The sequence below is a fragment of the Cucumis melo genome, chromosome 8, assembly GCF_025177605.1.
Source record: "Cucumis melo cultivar AY chromosome 8, USDA_Cmelo_AY_1.0, whole genome shotgun sequence".
In the NCBI taxonomy this organism is placed as follows: domain Eukaryota; kingdom Viridiplantae; phylum Streptophyta; class Magnoliopsida; order Cucurbitales; family Cucurbitaceae; genus Cucumis; species Cucumis melo.
Window position 1 is genome coordinate 25,066,221 of NC_066864.1, and position 19,425 is coordinate 25,085,645.

The window sequence follows — 19,425 nt, forward strand, 5'->3', positions numbered from 1 at the left end:
CAGTGGTTTTTGCTTTGAAAATATGGAGGCATTATTTATATGGTGAAAAGATACAGATATTCACGGATCATAAGAGCTTGAAATACTTCTTTACTCAGAAAGAATTGAATATGAGACAGCGAAGGTGGCTTGAGTTAGTGAAGGATTACGATTGTGAGATACTGTATCATCCAGGCAAGGCAAATGTGGTAGCTGATGCTCTTAGTAGAAAGGTATCACATTCGGCAGCACTTATTACCCGACAGGCCCCATTGCATCGGGATCTCGAGCGGGCTGAGATTGCAGTGTCAGTGGGGGCAGTCACTATGCAGTTAGCCCAGTTGAAGGTACAACCGAATTTGAGGCAAAGGATCATTGATGCTCAGAGTAACGATCCTTATCTGGTTGAGAAACGTGGCCTAGCAGAGGCAGGGCAAGCGGTTGAGTTCTCATTATCCTCTGATGGTGGACTTTTGTTCGAGAGACGCCTCTGTGTGCCGTCGGATAGTGCGGTTAAGACAGAATTATTATCTGAGGCTCACAGTTCCCCATTCTCCATGCACCCAGGTAGTACGAAGATGTATCAGGACCTGAAGCGGGTTTATTGGTGGCGTAACATGAAGAGGGAAGTAGCAGAATTTGTTAGTAGATGCTTGGTGTGTCAGCAGGTTAAGGCACCAAGGCAGAAACCAGCGGGTTTATTACAACCCTTGAGCATACCGGAATGGAAGTGGGAAAACGTGTCCATGGATTTCATTACAGGGCTGCCGAGAACTCTGAGGGGTTTTACAGTGATTTGGGTTGTGGTGGACAGACTTACTAAATCAGCGCACTTCGTTCCGGGTAAATCCACCTATACTGCTAGTAAGTGGGCACAGTTGTACATGTCTGAGATAGTGAGATTACATGGAGTGCCAGTGTTGATTGTTTCTGATAGAGATGCCCGTTTCACTTCCAAATTCTGGAAGGGTTTACAGACTGCTATGGGCACGAGGTTAGACTTTAGTACAGCTTTCCATCCACAGACTGACAGTCAGACTGAGCGTCTGAACCAAGTTCTAGAAGATATGTTGCGAGCGTGTGCATTGGAATTTCCAGGTAGCTGGGACTCCCACTTACATTTGATGGAATTTGCTTATAATAACAGTTATCAGGCTACTATTGGCATGACACCATTTGAGGCCTTGTACGGCAAATGTTGTAGATCCCCGGTTTGCTGGGGTGAGGTGGGTGAGCAGAGATTGATGGGCCCTGAATTAGTTCAGTCTACTAACGAAGCGATACAGAAGATTAGATCATGCATGCGTACCGCTCAGAGTAGGCAGAAGAGTTATGCAGATGTGAGGCGGAAGGATCTTGAATTTGAGGTAGGGGACAAGGTGTTCTTAAAAGTAGCACCTATGAGGGGTGTTTTACGATTTGAAAGGAGGGGAAAGCTGAGTCCCCGTTTTGTTGGGCCGTTTGAGATTCTGGAGCGGATTGGCCCTGTAGCTTATCGCTTGGCGTTGCCACCATCACTCTCGACTGTTCATGATGTGTTTCATGTTTCTATGTTGAGGAAGTACGTGCCAGATCCATCCCATGTAGTGGATTACGAGACACTAGAGATCGATGAAAACTTGAGCTATACTGAACAGCCCGTCGAGGTGCTTGCTAGAGAGGTGAAGACGTTGAGGAATAAGGAAATCCCTCTGGTTAAAGTCTTATGGCGGAATCACCGGATAGAAGAGGCTACGTGGGAGCGAGAAGATGACATGAGGTCCCGTTATCCCGATCTGTTCGAGGAATAAAACTTTCGAGGACGAAAGTTCCCTAAGGAGGGAAGAATGTAACGCCCCGAATTTTCGAGGTAAACTTTTACCGTTTTATATATTTTTCGGGAATTTTAAATTTTGGATTAATTTCTGAAATTCTGGAATTTATAGTTGTAAATTTATATAATAATCATATAATAGTAATTATATTATTATTATTATTATTGATTTTCTAAACCTAATATATATATATATATATATATATATATTTAAAAAAAAAAAGAAAGAGAGAAAGAAACCCTACCGCGCGCGAGCCCCCATCCATTTCGTTTTCTTCCTTGCGCCGCCGCACACCCCCTCAAGTTTTCTTCTCCATTTTTCCGGCGGCCTTTTTCTTCTTCTTCTTCTTCTTCTCTTCGGCTTCTTCACCCGACGAACACAGACGCCATCCGTACGCCTTCGACGACCGCCCATTTTTCTCCATCCGCACCTCACCGACGGGAAGCCACAGCGACAGCCGTCCCCGACCGTTCTTCTTCTGGGTTCTGCGTGCACGGCCAGCCATCGGCCGTCTATGCCTCGGTGGTGCGACGTCGGCTGTCGCCATACCAGCATCGACGTAAGGGCAAGCCATTCGGCCATCGCCGCCGTGTGTTCCGCCGTCGGGTGGTGTGGAAATTAAACCGGCTCCAAACCGGCTGTGTGGAGCCGAGCCAGCCGAGCCGAACCCCAAGCCGAACCGAGCCCCAAGCCGAGTCAAGCCGCGAGCCGAGCCGCGAGTCGAGACAAGCCGAGGACCAAGCCGAGTCAAGCCGCGAGCCGAGCCGCGAGCCGAGACAAGCCGAAGACCAAGCCGAGTCAAGCCGCGAGCCGAGACAAGCCGAAGACCGAGCCGAGCCAAGCCGAGCCGAGCCGAGTTGAGCCGAGCTGTGAGCCGAGGCCAAGCCGAGCCGAGCCGAGAGTGAGCCGAGCCGTGAGCCGAGGCCAAGCCGAGCCGAGCCGAGCCACCTAAGCCTTCCTTCCTCCACTTCGGGTCACGGTGAGTCTTCGGTAAGGATTGTTTTTGATGAATTCCCTAATGTTACCATATCCGATTCGAGTTGAATATTGGAATAAGCTTTGGTCCTATCGTCCATCCCTTAAAGGTAGTAAGGAGTTGACGCTTAAGTTCTCGGGTCCCGCGGCAGGCTTGTTTGGAGATAGCTTTCCTTTCCTTGGGTAAGTCAACGGGTGTCGTTTCGGACCTTTTAAAACGACTTCTACTAGAGTCATCAACTAAAACCTTTGTGTTTTCGTTTAGGTTGATCCGTTGAGCGTAGATTCGATCGAGGGGCATAACCGAGTATCAGGTAAGGTTTTTCCTACTACTGGACCTCGGATCGAGGCTGAAAACGTAGTAATCCACAGGGGATTACACTTTAGTGACTGTACTGAATAACTGTATGTGTGTTGACTGTTAAGCACTGTTATTATATTTTGTCTGATGTAAAGGTACTGTGACTGCTAATTGTAGATTGGGATTTTATGTTGATGGACCTTGAAGTTACGGTTCAGTATGTAGTAACCATTGGTCTGGATGTTGATCATGGAGTTTGGACGGGGAAGGACAGTGAGTCCGGTTTTGGTTGGTTAGTTGATTGGGTCTAGGGTTTTCCCTAATGGCGTGCGAATTGGTGATGCGTATAGCAACTGAGGGTGTAGTTGTTTAAACCGTTACTATCTGACTGACAAAGCCTATGGCGGAATTGTAATATGAATGTCGTTGGGGTGTGACTGTTGTAGACGGTTTAGTATGGACTGAGGGGTAACGGTTAGCTTCATCTATGGGGTAGTGTGCCTTACGGATATGTGCATCCTTCGGGAGCACTAGACTGATCTGTGCATCCTTCGGGAGCACTAGACTGATGTGTGCATCCTTCGGGAGCACTAGACTGATATGTGCATCCTTCGGGAGCACTAGACTGATGTGTGCATCCTTCGGGAGCACTAGACTGATATGTGCATCCTTCGGGAGCACTAGACTGATATGTGCGTTCTACGGAACCACTAGACTGTTATGTAGGGTACCCCCGAATAGGAAGTTAACTGTTGTCCCCTAACGGGTCCAGTAGTGGGTCCCTTACTGGGTATGTTTATACTCACCCTTTTCTCTTCTTTAACTTTTCAGGTAAGGGCACAGCGAGGGCCAGACCGGCGAGAGGCAGGAAGGATGCGTAAAGGCCATATGGACGCGTCTGGTTTTCTTATCGCTTCCGCTATGTATTTTTGTCAGAATGTTTGACTTGTGATTTTGAACTGATGACTTGAGTTTTTATTTGAGACTTTTTTTTGATTGATTTAAAATAGGGCCCGAAACTGTCTTTTTGTAATGTTTCTAACGCTTTTAATGAATCGTAACCGGTCCGTTTTAAATTTTATGTTGAATGGTCGAGTTTTGGTATTTGGTAGTGACCTCAGCTTAGTCCAGAAAGTTGGGTCATTACATAAAATGCATCGTATGTGAAAATCATAACAATAAGTATAGGTATATGTTATTGTTATTGTTATTGTTATTGTTATTGTTATTACGGAAAATGCATAGACATAAGCATAAACATTAAGTACATGCACAACAAAAATCACCTTCTTAATAAGCAGACCAATAAACTTTTCAAAATAAGCGTCCAAAGTTCATACAACCAAGGTTTTTAATAAAAGACCCATAAGGAATGCAAAAGATTAAAAAAAACACCGACTACATAAGCATAGGCATAAGCATTGTATATAAATGTTGCAAATGTAAATTTCGATTCAATCTTTACAAACCAAGCAATGTTCTAGTTTGCATCAAGTTGAAACTTAGCATAAACTTACCCTTAGCCCCACTCCTCCAAAGTAAATACAAAACAACCTGATTTCTTTAACATATGTCTAAGCGGATTGAACAAAATAGCTTTTCAATGACTACCATAACTGCAGAATAGTCAACATAACAAAGTATCAAGTTCCTAAGTACGTGTCAACATGATTCCTAAAACATATGTCTAAGTGGATCGCACAAAATAGATTTTCAATGAAACTTACATAGCATGATACTTCATAGATTGGCAGAAGTTCGAAAAAGCAAAAATAAGTTCGAAAAAGCAAAAAAAGTAATCTAAGTGAGGAAAAATGAATTTTCAATAACAATAACAATAACAATAACAATAACAATAACAATAACAATAACAATAACAATAACAATAACAATAACAATAACAATAACAATAACAATAACAATAACAATAACAATAACAATAACAATAACAATAACAATAACAATAACAATAACAATAACAATAACAATAACAATAACAATAACAATAACAATAACAATAACAATAACAATAACAATAACAATAACAATAACAATAACAATAACAATAACAATAACAATAACAATAACAATAACAATAACAATAACAATAACAATAACAATAACAATAACAATAACAATAACAATAACAATAACAGGTTGAGAAATAATATAATATACAGGTTGAGAAATACTATATTGGAAATAATATACAATTGAGAATAAATATATTGGAAATAATATAAAATAATATATTAGAAATAATATAAAAGAATATATTAAAAATAATATAAAATAATATATTGGAAATAATATAAAAGAATATATTGGAAATAATATAAAAGAATATAATGGAAATAATGTAAAATAATATATTGGATATAATATAAAATAATATATTGGATATAATATAAAATAATATATTGGATATAATATAAAATAATATATTGGATATAATATAAAATAGTATATCTAATATAATATTCAAGTTGAGAAATAATGGAGGTTTGTGAAATAAATATCAAACTTAAAAAACTATTATGTCTTTTAAGTCTAATCAATTAACAATCGAAATTAAACCAATTGGCTTAAAACCTAACAAATTTAAAGAATGTAGAATAAAATGGCCCAAATCTAACAAATTTGAATCAATTGGCCTAAATCTACTTAATTTGAAGCAACCATAAATTCAATTGGCCTAACAAAATTAAAAGCTCAAAATGACCTAAATCTAACAAATTCGATTCAATTGGTCTAAATCTCACAAAATTAAAAGCTCAAAATGACGTAAATCTAATAAATTCGAAGCACATTGAAATTACTTGCCTAAATCTGCTAAATTTGATGCAACAATAAATTTAATTGACCTAAACAACAATAAATTCAATTGACCTAAATGCCCAATGCATTCATTTGGTGCTTGTTACCCACCTTCACCCCATTATTTGTGTCATCCTTCTTTGGCATCCTCAACCAAGGAGAGGTACCGATGGTGTCAACATCTTGGGTCTGGACATCCACTTCTTCATTTTGTAGTGTATAATCTACCAAACCTTTAAACCCCATGTGTCTCCTTCGTCACCATATAAAAGCTCAAAATGAATTAGTAAGGATAATGATAAAAACTAACATCAAGATTAGTGAGAACATGGAACTTAACATATGAGTAATTACCAAGCATTGAACAACTAAACTAGATACAAAGATCAATGGAGCATTAATAGCTTCTAAAAGTAAGACTTTGATTCCTAACTTCTTCTTCTTCTTTTTTTTTTTTTTTTTTTTTTTATGTTCAATGTGTTTTACCCTATTACTTGTGTCATCCTTCTTTAGCATCCTCAACCAAGGAGGGGTGTCGATGGTGTCAATATCTTGGGTTTGGACATCCACTTCTTCATTTTGTAGTGTATGATCTACCAAGCCTTCAAACCCCATATGGTCTCCTTCAAACCCCATATGGTCTCCTTCATCACCCTATGGAAGCTCAAAATGCATTAGTAAGGATAATGATAGAAATTAACATCAAGATTAGTGAGAACATGGAACTTAACATATGAGTAATTACCAAGCATCGAACAACTAAACTTGATACAAAGATCAAAGGATCATTAACAATTTCTAAAAGCAAGACTTTGATTCCTTTTTTGAAGTTTAATGTGTTTCAATATGATGGACATCATGCCCTTCAATTCTTCAATATTTGATTTTAGACTTGTAAGTTGACTTTCGAGAATCGCTACTCAATTCTAGAGATTCTGAATAACCTCCTTCATCTCATACTTCGACTTCTGTTTCTTACTCTTTTTGAAGTCACTTTCGTCATTGCTAACTTCTCTTGCTCTTTTTGAACATCATTCTTCGTATGAACAATGTTAGATGGGTGGGGTTTGTCAAAAAGTTCGCCTGAAGTAATTCTCATTTGCTTCTATTCAGGTGTCATCTTAATGACCACCTTAATTATCAACTAGAATAAGAGAAAGAGCAAATGTATTTAGGCCAAACAAAAAGGCACAAATTAATGCGGTCCTTAAGTGAGTTACTATTATTTGCTACTTACCATTGGCGAGTCAAACACCTGGCTCTGTATAGTATTGGACTTCGGTGATTGTTGGCACACCCACCTCAGCATTCGTGGTATGGCATCATCGTTTACTTTATCTACACTACATCTAGTGATGGTTGGTATAGACTCATATGCCCAAACCTATTCCACATTTGACAAACAAGTTTAGCAAGTGCCTCAAGATATACATAAATGTATGCATAAGTTTGAAGTATGAAGTAGCATACCTGCAACGCATGCAAAAATCCCATGATAGAATATTTTATCTTAGTTAACTTCTTCTTTTCCTTGGCATGTTGCATGTCCAAGGCTCTTTTTTAAGACACTAAGCATGCGTTTGAAAACACTCCAGCTCCAATCATAATTGTTAAATATGTTCTAATCATCAGCAATCTTTAAAAATGTTTTGTTCACTTTGGTTCATCTATATTTTCCTAACAATGATAGCTCTATAAAGTATACCAAAGCTAATTTGACCATATCATTGTCATCATCTTGATGATCCAAAAATATGTCCTCTAAGTCGCTTACATAAATAGACTATTTGTCTTTGAAGAAGTTCTTCAACAATCTACTATATTCCCAACCAACTGAATAGACTCCTTTTTAGGACCCCATAGACCTGTTACGATGTTAAACTCCCTCCTACCAAAAGTACACACAACACCTCACAGCAAGAAATTTATATGATCCTTCCCTTCATCTTTCACCCCCCCCCCTAACAATAAGTAGTGAATGAGTGGCCCATTAAAGACTATATTTAGATTGAAAAAGTAGTCGAACTTTGTTTTCCTAAATAGCTAACTTATCCGATTTAAGTTTGGCCTTAATATTACGTGTTGTATTTTCTCAATAACACAAACAACTTACTAGAGCCTGGAAATCATGGAAAGGCTTAGTCTTGAATATGGGTTCTGAAGGAATGGGATTCCTAAAGTGAAAGCGTGTGAACGCTGTGCAAATGGAATGCAATTTGTAAAACCAACAAATTCAAAGAAAAAAACAAAACTAAAGCCTATGCATGCTTCTAAGGAGGAAAAAAGGGAAATAAACTAACCTTTGTAGAAACTCTAAGAACTTCTTAAATTCTCTAAACACCATGAAGTCTTCCTCATTATTCTTAAGGTGAGAATCAACAGAGAGTTATCGCTTCTATAATTTGGTGAAGGTAAAGTTTTGAGAGAATTTCTTTTTCCTTTTTGGAACAGAGAGATCAGAAAGTAAAGAGTGTAGAGAGATTCTGTATATCTCAACCATCTTAAGAGAGATGGAGGGAAATTATCAAAATAACTCCCTCACTCTCTCTGCATGTAAAATAACTATTTTATTAATTAAAGTTAATATAAATTTAATTAATATTATATCTCATATAATATCAACTTTATATCATATCATATATAATATAAGTAATGGTTTAGATTTCTCATATGATCTATAGTGCTAATATGAATCGAATCCACATTAAATTAACCTATAGTTTATTTATGAATCTTATTCATATTATTATTATTATTTGAATCATATTCAAATATTAACTTCTCTAAAAAAAATTTATATTATAATGTATCAAATACATTATATTAATTGTATCGTATACAATTTATACCCTTTAATCAATTTGAATAATTCAAATTAAACCAAAATAAATTTGATTCTGATTTATCCTTATTGAGCTAACAAGGGGATTTTATGGACCTACAAATTGAAGATCCAATGATATGAGATTAATTAATTAAATTCTTTAATTAAATTAATCTCCATTAATTAACTATCAGTCATTCCATTAAATACTAATAGTTGCACTCTTCTTACAGTAGATATATTTTTGTGTCCATTAAATATAACCAATCAATAGCGCAATAATCTTCCACAAATTACTCGTAAGTATAGCTAGGCCAAAAATTACCGTTTTGCCCCTGTAGTTACATATAACTCTTTAAATACCAATGATTCCTTTAATGAACAAGAACTATAGTCCTACTATAACTGAACTCCTCTCTGGTCTAGAGACGGTGTGACGCTACATTGTTCAAGTCCTGAAATTAGTCCATAAGAGAGCAATTTCTCTACTTACTCTATCTATATAAAAGAAGTGAATTCCTTCTTGTGTAGATGTGTTCCCTCCTCCCCAATCAGACGAATCTTCAAAATATTAGGCATATTGAGTCGACGACATTGGTCGCTCTCACCTATGCAAATCAAAGGACCGTGTTCATAGGCAAGAGTTCACAACTCACTTAGGATTCAGGTCAATTCACCTATGGTCATCCTGATGAAATGTAGTCTCAACAAGTAACGGTGTTAATAAGAGAGACTATTCATTTCATGATTCGATCTTATACAAACTCTTTGTATAGCACTCTAATGTCTCGACATGAATGATTAGAATCAAATCATTTGTAGCACTTTAGAACAATTGTAACAACTACAAAAGCATGTCGTATTCGTAATGTCACTAGGATAAGGTAGGATACCTTATCCATCTACTACAAACCATTTAGGTTATCACTTAAATATGATCAACTTGTATGTCTCCACATATATATGGAAGTTACAGAAAATAGGATGTTAGTTTATTTGTTTTGTGGGTTAATACAACTAAATGTCAAATAAAATAGAACGCTTTATTTTAAATAAATAAAATGTTTGTATAATATATACAATTGTAAACTACAAGATCACGTGATTTAGGGCATCAACCCCAACAGGTCCATCAGTCGATGTTGATGTCATAACTGAAGCCTGAACAAAAAAGGAACAAATGAAATATAATTACATAAGAGACTTACTAAATATGCATAAAAACACTCCAAATGGATTTAGAAGGGGTAGCAATTTGATTTCGAAACGCATAGTAAAAATTTGGAATGTGTGAGATAAAATGTAAGGACCTAAGAAAGTTACTAAACATGCATAAAAACACTCAAAATGGATTAGAAGGGGTATCAATTTAATTTCAAAATGCATAGTGAAAGTTTGAATGTGCGAGATGCATGCGAGATGCGTGCGAGATAAAACATAAGGGCCTAAGAGACTTACTAAACATGCATAGAATCACTCCAAATGACTTAGGAGCCGTAGCAATTTGATTTCAAACACATGGTGAAAGTTTGGAATGTGCGAGATGTGTGTGAGATAAAATATAAGGGCCTAAGACTTACTAAACATGCATGGAAACACTCCAAATGGCTTAGGATGGGTAAACAATTTTATTTTCGCATAGGGAAATATGGGAATGTGCGAGATGCGTGTGAGATGTGTGCGAGATAAAACATAAGTGCATAAGAGGCTTACTAAATTGAGTTGCTTGCACTCCTAAACATATATTATAACACCTTAAACGATTCCTAGGCATATATATATTGGAAAAAAACAAAGCACTAGAGACATGCAGCAGCGAAATTTAAAGGATCATGCTTTACTCTATATGCATCTAAACGATTTAAAAGTTAACATGCACCTACTAAGCGATGGACTTAAATGAAAAGCATAAAAAGGTAAACAATTAACTTACCTTTTATAGTTTTGAACTTTTTCTTTGATCCAATGCTTTTTCTCTGCCTGAAAATCACGAACAAGGACAACCACCAAGTTGACCTACTATACTCAAGACCGAGAACTGAGTTGCGGGACTCGATTTTTGAAGTAAAATTATTGAGAGAGATGGAGAGTGTATCGTTTAGACGTTGTTATTCAGAGAAAACCTCATTCTTTTCTCATTTGGTAATGAGAAGTTTTGTATGAAATATACATGCAATTTGCATGTCAATTATTTCATATATAATAACACCTACTCAAATCATTAACTCTTTAATAAAATTAGTGGCCTTTTAATTCATAATCGGCTGCCACATCGCCCACTAACATTTAGTAATTAAGAAATTAGTCAGATGGGTATTTTGGTCATTTGACCAATTCAAGTCAAAGTGAAACTTTGACTTTTCTTAGTCAAAAGTCAACTTTTTGACTTTTTACTAATTTTCCTGTCTTGACTAATTCTAACCTCCAGATTATGAATCTGTGTTTATTTTTCTAAAATTCAAATCAACATGTTGACTTTTGACCGTTTTCTAAACTTTTCAAGCTTTTAAATATGAATCTATATTCATATTTATTTAAATCATATTTAAACACAAAACTTAAAGTTTATTTCTATCGACTTATATCTTATATATTTGTCAGTTTCTCTCTCTTATCTTTATTCGAATAATTCGAATTACTTCAACATACTTGTTCTTAGTTGAATCCATATAAGCTAGTAGGGGAACCTAATGGACCTATAGATCATGGGCTCCAACGATTATAGATTAACTGGCTAAACTCTTTTAGACCAAGCTTAATCAACATTCGTTAACTAAAGAGTCATTCCACTAAAGACTCTTAGTTGCACTCCCCTCACTATAGATATATTTCTGTCCACCTAATATAACCATGATAAGTAAGTCGATCATTCACAGGTTGTTCATAATCTCGGCTGGGTCAAAATACTGTTTTACCCCGAGACTATATCTTGTTCCTTAAGACCCACTGATCCACTATTAAACAATTGGTTTAAGGTCTAACCTATAAACCTGAATCCTTCTCGAGCCAGTGAGAAGGTGGGGACCCTTGTTCAAGACTTGGATTCAGTCCTTAAGGGAACAACCTATCTACTATCTCAGAAGTGGGTAGGAGTGAATTCCATCTTGCACCCTATGTCCCTAGCTATCCACTTGGTCTTACCTCTAAAATGGGAGGCTTATTGGGCCAGCGATGTTGAGCTGCCCTCACCTATGCAGATCTAAGGATACTACCGAATGAATAAAAGTTCATAGTTAGCTCAGGATTAAGATCAAGTTACCTAGGTCATCATAATTGAAAAATAGTCAGTTTATAGTTTACAGTGTTATAACTAAAAGTGACTTTTTTGTGGTTCCAGTCTTATGCAACCCAATTACATAGGATGCCTCCACTCCCATGTCTCTACATGAACGATTCAGGATTACATCGTTTCTACTAACTACGGAGCGGGCCGCATCCATAGTGTTTATCCAGAATAAGGCGTCCAACCTTATTCATACACTATAGACCATTTGGGCTATTAACTTGAACTTAATCCATGTTTATGTCTCTACATAAAGTTCAAGTATATATGACAAACTCAATAAAATAGCCTTGAGACCTTAATTTATTGGTTTTAAGATTATAGCATTCAATAATAAATTTTATTGAATCAAATAACAAAGTATGAGTTTTAGGACACAAATTCCAACAATATAAACGTTGCATTTTTCTTTTAAGTGTGTAATACTTTGAAGGAAATATACGCTTTGAGGTTGTCTTCATAAAGCATGTCACAGGGTGGTGATTTTAGAGCTATTTTCTTTTGGACATCTATATGAATAATCATATATCCTCTTCAAACCTAGTTATAATAGTGAATCGAAAAGAATCTTTCTCACTCAAGAAAATCCTTAGAACTTGTAACAAAGTTTTTCTACTTACAAGGCTGCTTAATGTCTCCTTAAGAAGCTCTATAATGATGTCGCAGGTTATAGGATGAACTGGTATTGAAATTTTTAAGCAATGCAAAACTACTGACACATGATGATGAGGAAATTCAGGCACAAGGAAAGTTTAGTCAGTTTCAGTGGAATCAATTCCAAGCCTATCCAACAAGAAGAAACTATAGCATCACTAGTGAGAAGAAAGCTTACCATTCAAAGGATTCAACATATATAGTCCAAACTACAACTTTATATCTTCCACCTTTACTAAAGAAATTGATCCTATTCATTGCTACCTAGTTTCAATTTACAAAAGATCCTACTGAATGCTACCTAGTTTCAATTTTCAAACAGGCTAAGAAACACCCCAACTATCCCAGATTTATATAAATTTATATTAAAAAAATACGTACAAGAGAAAATCACATTTTGAGATTTGGCAAAGAAAAGCCGCAAGGAGAGGTTTCGATTGCCACAAGAAAGCTTTGATGTCTCAATGAAAACTGAAAATTGCAATGGTGAACATTGACCATGGAGAGACGACGTTCAACGAATCAACAAAAACTAAACATTTATTGTGGGACTTTCGGGTCCCAATGAAAACTACAATGGAGAGGCGACCTTCACCGTTGGATGTTCACCAAAAGGGCGATGAACGGCACCAAAGGAGCGACGAACGACACTGAGGTAGTAATGATATGTACCGAAGTAGAAGCGAGAAAGTTAAAAAATTCATAAGAAGGAGAAGAACACGAATTAGTTTCATTTTTTTTCCTTTTCGTTTTGTTTTATGTTAAAGAGAAGGGAAGGGAAGGTAAAATTAATGAAGGGTAATTTAGACAATTCACCCTTAATTTGTCCTAAAAATCAAAGTTTTCAAAATCGATCCAATTATTTTTTATTATGTTGCTTATGTTGTCCATTAAACAAAAAAAGTTTTCATCTAACCAATAAAAGTCTAAATGAGGCATTTTCAAATATAGTAAACAAATGAAACTATTTACAAATTATAACAAAATCATTAAATTTTCTATAGCTTATTTGAGTTTTTTGCTATATTTTGTAAATAGATTCAATTTTTTTTACACTTATGACAATTCCTCATTATAAATATTATAAAAAAAACTTATCTAAAGATTTAACTTACTTTCACAAAGAGAAATGAAAGGCAGTGGTTGTGAAATGCTAAGTCGGAGATCATATTCTTTTTAAGACGTTTTGAGACACTATCAACATGCAAGCAGATTTGAAATGAAAGTTTAAGTAAGCAGTAAAAATATATCTTAATAAAACTTAATAATTGTTTTTAATTTATTAATTTGAGAAATTATTAGAAATAGCAAACAACTGAAAATATTTACAAAATATAGCAAAATATCATATTCTCTCAATGATAGACACTGATAAAAGTACGTTTATAAATGTTTATTAACTACACCGATAGACACCGATAGAAGTCTATCGATGTCTATCATTGATAGAATTTGAAAGTTTGCTATATTTTATAAATATTTTAGCTTATTATATTATATTTGAAAATGCACCTATTAATTTTAGGGATGCTGACAAAAATAGCAAAAACATTTATGTTAATAGGGCCCATGTCACTACATTTTCTAAATTGTAAAAATAGCAATTTAAAAGCCTACCCTAAAATCGTCAATGGGCCTGAAGTAAAAGAAGAAACTACCCTCATTTCAATTTTATTGCGCTAATTCTTCTTCTTCGTCTTAATTTGGATGGCCCTTTGATAGCTATTTGATACACATTTTTTATATTTGTATAATGGACCTTTGATAGCTATCGTATGATATATCAAATTAGTTCTTCTTCTCTATTCCAAATTCGACCGAACTTGGCCACAAGATGGCCCAAGTTCTGCCTTTCGTCTTTATTCAGATAGTCATCTAACAGTCGTCTGTCTGACACACATGTGTTGTTTTTATATTTGTCTGATAGACCTCTGATAGCCTGAGATTAGCCTGAGAACCCAATCTCTAAAGCTTTATGTTCTTCATCTAGACCTAGAAACATCGAGATTAGCCCCAGTTTCTTCAATTTTGCTCGAGATTGCTTGAGGGTGCTCGGGATATTGTAGTCTTAAAACCTAGAACCTAAAATCATCTTCTTCAAAGAATCATCTAAAACCTAAACCTTCTATTTTCTTCTTCTACTCATTATTATTTTCACCATTTTCTTCAAATTTCCTCCAAAATCATATTTACCAGGGACGACGAGATGATAATCTATTTTATCCTAAAGACGGGACAATAACATGTTTGCATAATCCAGAACAAAGTTGTAAAACGTCTTAAAGAGAGTGTGTTTCGCGACTCAGCAGTATACTAACCTCATTTCTGTTTTGCAGTTTTTTAGTTCTTGATCGATTCATCTTGCCACTGTTGTTATGTGTTTTCCATACCTGTGTTGCTGAATCTGAACGTGTCATGTGTTTGAAGATCGAAGTGCAACAACAATTTTAAGACGTTTCTTATTTATTCTGTGATTGCCGGACAATTCCAATCTGATTTGATGTCTTCCAATCTCAATCGATTGTTCCAATATAAAGGAGCACACTTCAAAAGGTGGAAACAAAAAATGTTATTTTTTCTTACGTTGAAGAAGATGGCCACTGCTTGTACTACTGAAAAGTCGAAAGTCTCAGAAAAAATCCTACAGAAGAACAAATGAAGAAGCTTTCCACTTGGACATAAACTAATTTCATTTGTAAGAACTTAATTCTTAATGGACTTATTGATGAATTATATGACTATTACAGTACCATGACTATTGCAAAAGAAGTATGATTTTTGAAGTTAATGTAATTGGAGGTTCTGAAGGTTGGTGGCTAGACATTGGTGCATCTCGCTATGTCTACCACGACCTTAGTCTCTTTAGAAAATATCATGAGGTTAAAGATAAGAATATCCTTCTGGAAGATCATCACATAACCAAGGTGGCCGGTATTGGTGAAGTAGAACTGAAATTCCCATCCGACAAGACACTTGTGCTAAAGGAAGATTTGCATACTTCAGAAATTCGAAAGAATTTGGTCTTCGGATATCTCCTCAATAAGATTGGATTCATACAAACCATAGGATCAGACTTGTTTACCTTAACTAAAAATACTGTATTTGTGGGGAATGGTTACGCTACTGATGGCATGCTCAAATTGAATTAGGAAATTAATAAGATTTCATCTTCCGCTTATATGTTGTCTTCTTTTAATGTTTGGCATGCTAGACTTTGTCATGTTAATAAAAGGTTAATTAGCAACATGAATAGGTTAAACCTTATACCTAAGTTATCTCTGCATGATTTTGAGAAATGTACATGTTGTAGTCAAGCTAAGATAACCAAAACCTCGCATAAGTCTATAACTAGAGTAATAGAGCCTATGCATGTGTCTTCATAGGATACGCTGAAAACAATAAAGCCTATAGGTTCTATGAATTAGAAAACAAATTAATCATTGGATCGAATGACGTAGATTTTTTTTTAGTATAGGTTTCCTTTTAAATATAGAAATAGTGGAGGCCTAAATGGTTAAACAAGTGAGGGCTCAAGTTCCAGTAGTATACTTTCAATTAGGATCCAAACTCAAGAAAAGGAAGTAGATCCTAAACCTAGAAGAAGTAAGAGAGCTAGAACCATAAAAGACTTTGGAGAAGACTTCGAAACATACAACGTAGAAGATCCAATAGATCTAACACAAGCCCTATCCTCAATAGATGCCAATTTATGGCAAGAAGCTATCAATGATGAAATGAACTCTCTTGAATCTAATAGAACTTAGCATTTAGTTGACTTACCCCTGGTTGTAAAGTCATAGTCTGCAAATGGGTTTTAAGGAAGAAACTCAAACTTGATGGATCAGTAGATAAGTATATAAGGCTAGATTAGTAGCAAAAGGATTTTGGAAAAGGGAAAACATAGATTTCTTTGATACTTTTTCCCCGGTCACTAAAATCACCTAAATTAGAATGTTGATATCTATAGCTGCCCTGAACAATCTCTTAATCCATCAGATGGATGTCAAAATAGCTTTCCTAAATGGTGATTTAGAAGAAGAGACTTATATAGAACAACCTAAAGGTTTCATAGTTCACGACCAAGAATCCAAAGTTTTTAAACTAGATAAATCCTTCTACGGCCTAACATAACCTCCCAAGCAATGACACGAAAAGTTTGACAACTTACTCATGTCAAAAGGATTCAAAGTAAATGAGAGTGACAAATGTATCTACTATAAGACTGAAGGAAGATTATGTATTATTAAATGCCTATACGTAGATGACATGTTAATCATTGGATCAAACTTGCAAGTCATAAATGATGTAAAATCTATGTTGAGTGCAGACTTTGACATGAAAGACTTAGGTGAAGCTGATGTAATCTTAGGAATCAAAATTACCAGAATTGAAAATGGAATTTTCTTAGATCAATCTCATTACATAGAAAAATTCTAAAGAAGTACAACTACTTTGAAAGTAAACTAGCTTGTACACCTTATGACTCTAGTGTAAAATTATTCAAGAACACTAGTGACAGTGTTAACCAATTCGAGTACGCTAGTATCATAGGGAGTTTGAGGTATCCTACTGATTGCACTAGACCAGACATAGCTTACGTCATAGTATTACCAGCAGACCTAGTCTATAACACTGGAATGCAATAGAGAGAGTAATGAGATACCTTAAAAAAAAAAAGAAAACTTACATAAATGTAACAAAACTGTAAACTCTTTTTATGGCCCGTGTAACAAAGCCTATAAGGTTAGCCATTTTTTAAATATTTCAGGTTTGCCCTTCCATCTATCTTTTCTTCCTCGCATTCGTCTTCCTCTTGTTATTTCGCCTTCCTCTGCGATTTCGTCTTTCTTCTTTTCTCTTTTTCTTTTCTGCGATTTCTTTCCATCATCTTTCTTATTTTTCAATTCTTTGTTTATACTGTTTAATCTTTCCATCGTTTTTCTTCTTTTTCTCTTCATTTTTATCGCTTCGATTTCTTTCCATCGTCTTTCTACTTTGTCTCTTCTTTTTTCCGTTGTGATTTCTTTCCATCGTCTTTCTTCTTTTTTTTTTTTACACATTTACATTTGGTAACCAAATATAAACGACTGTGTATAAGACTGTGTACAACAAAATAGCAAAATTTAAAAGATCGTGTATAAAGAATATTGAAAAAAAATCATTTAGATTGGAGTAGCCAAATGTAAACGATTGTGTGAAAAAAATAAAAGATTGTGTATAAAGAATCTTGAAAAAAATCATTTAGATTGGAGTAGCAAAATGTAAACGATTGTTTAATTTTTAAAATATCGTGTAAAAAAAATAAAACGTCGTGTATAAAAAATCTTGAAAAAAATTATTTGGATTGGAGTAGACAAATATAAACGATTGTGTAAAAAAAGTAAACAATCCTGTAAATAAATCTAAACAATAGTGTACCAAAAGAATTAAAAAAATCGTCTACCAAATTTTTTTTAAAAATTATTTAGATTTGGGTCCCCAAATCTAGGGTATTTTGTAGAAATATGGTATTTTTTGAAATTATTGACAAAAATAGGGTGAGGTGAAAAGAAATTGCAAAAATAGGGTGATGGGGCAAACTATTGTCAAAAATAGAGTGAATCTGGAATTTTTGGAAGGAAATCGTGTATGAGGTACACGATTTACCATGAAATCGTGTACCTCATACACGATTTCCATGGAAGTCGTGTACGGGGTACACGACTTCCACATCAGCTTGGACTTGTTGACCGTCCAAGTGCCGTCCGACGTGGCAAGAAGTCGTGTACCGGGTACACGACTTCTGTGCTTTAATAGTATGTTGTTATTTAATTTTTATTATTATTATCATTATTACTACTATTATGTTTAGTGTTGTTATTATTATTATTATTATTATCATTATTAGTATATATTATTATTATTATTGTAATTATTATTATTATTATTATTGTTATTATTATTATTAGTATTATTATGTTATTATTATTTTTATCAATATTATTATTATTATTATTATTATTAGAATTATTATTGGATGACAACTCAAATTATGTTTAGCAAATACTTGTGTTAGTTTCCTTTATGAAGATTTTAATATAATTTCGGTGTAAACGATATGTTATAAATTTCAATTGAATCCAGATAAATTGTTTGTGTACTAAATGTGTAAGTTTTCAAGAGTTTGTAGTCAAATTTCTTAGTAAAAAACTACCATACTTATAAAAAGGTTAGACATTTAAAAAATTAATTAACAATGTCTTATACATTTTTAATTGAAATTAACAAGAATTCAAAATTAATTTACAAACTTTTAATTATCCTCATCACCCTCTACGACATCATCGCCTTGCCGTCGTCGTCTACGTCGCATGCGTCTACGATCTGTGTCAGCAACAGTAAGTCGTCGAGTCTGTTGAATAATGTGATCTACGCGCTCTGTGGTTCTATCACATATTTGCCCTAAAGCTTCTATATCGTGTTCCACGGAGAAAGTTTGTACTTCGTCAACAAAATCATACTGAAAGATTGCAAGTAATACAAACCAAATTATTGTTTTATTTTGATTAAATGTATAAAACAAAGCATATTAAATCCTTACCATGCAATGATAGAAAGCTCCCTCTTGGGTGATAAAGCGTCTGGTAATCGACCTATACCAAACAAAATAGTTCTCTGATACCGTCGGTTCGCTTGTAGTAGGTGCTTCAACCCGAAAATCATATCGCGAATTCCACACTCCGATATGTTCCGCATGAATCCGACGCCAATCTTGATCATGTTTACCCCTTAAATCTAT

The 19,425-nt window shown here is 35.1% G+C and overlaps 1 protein-coding gene across 1 annotated transcript in view; it reads right to left on the reverse strand.

Annotated features, from left to right (window-relative positions):
- Positions 1-18,876: 18,876 nt before the first annotated feature.
- LOC127150704 (uncharacterized) overlaps positions 18,877-19,425 on the reverse strand; it is a 600-nt gene continuing 51 nt past the window's right edge. Inside the window, exons 1-2 of the mRNA XM_051089210.1 lie at positions 19,228-19,425; positions 18,877-19,146 (exon numbers count right to left, since the gene is read on the reverse strand). The exon at positions 19,228-19,425 is cut by the window's right edge and continues 51 nt beyond it. Coding sequence (XP_050945167.1) covers positions 18,940-19,146; positions 19,228-19,425 — 405 coding nt within the window. The 3' untranslated portion in view covers positions 18,877-18,939. The remainder of the gene's footprint in view (positions 19,147-19,227) is intronic.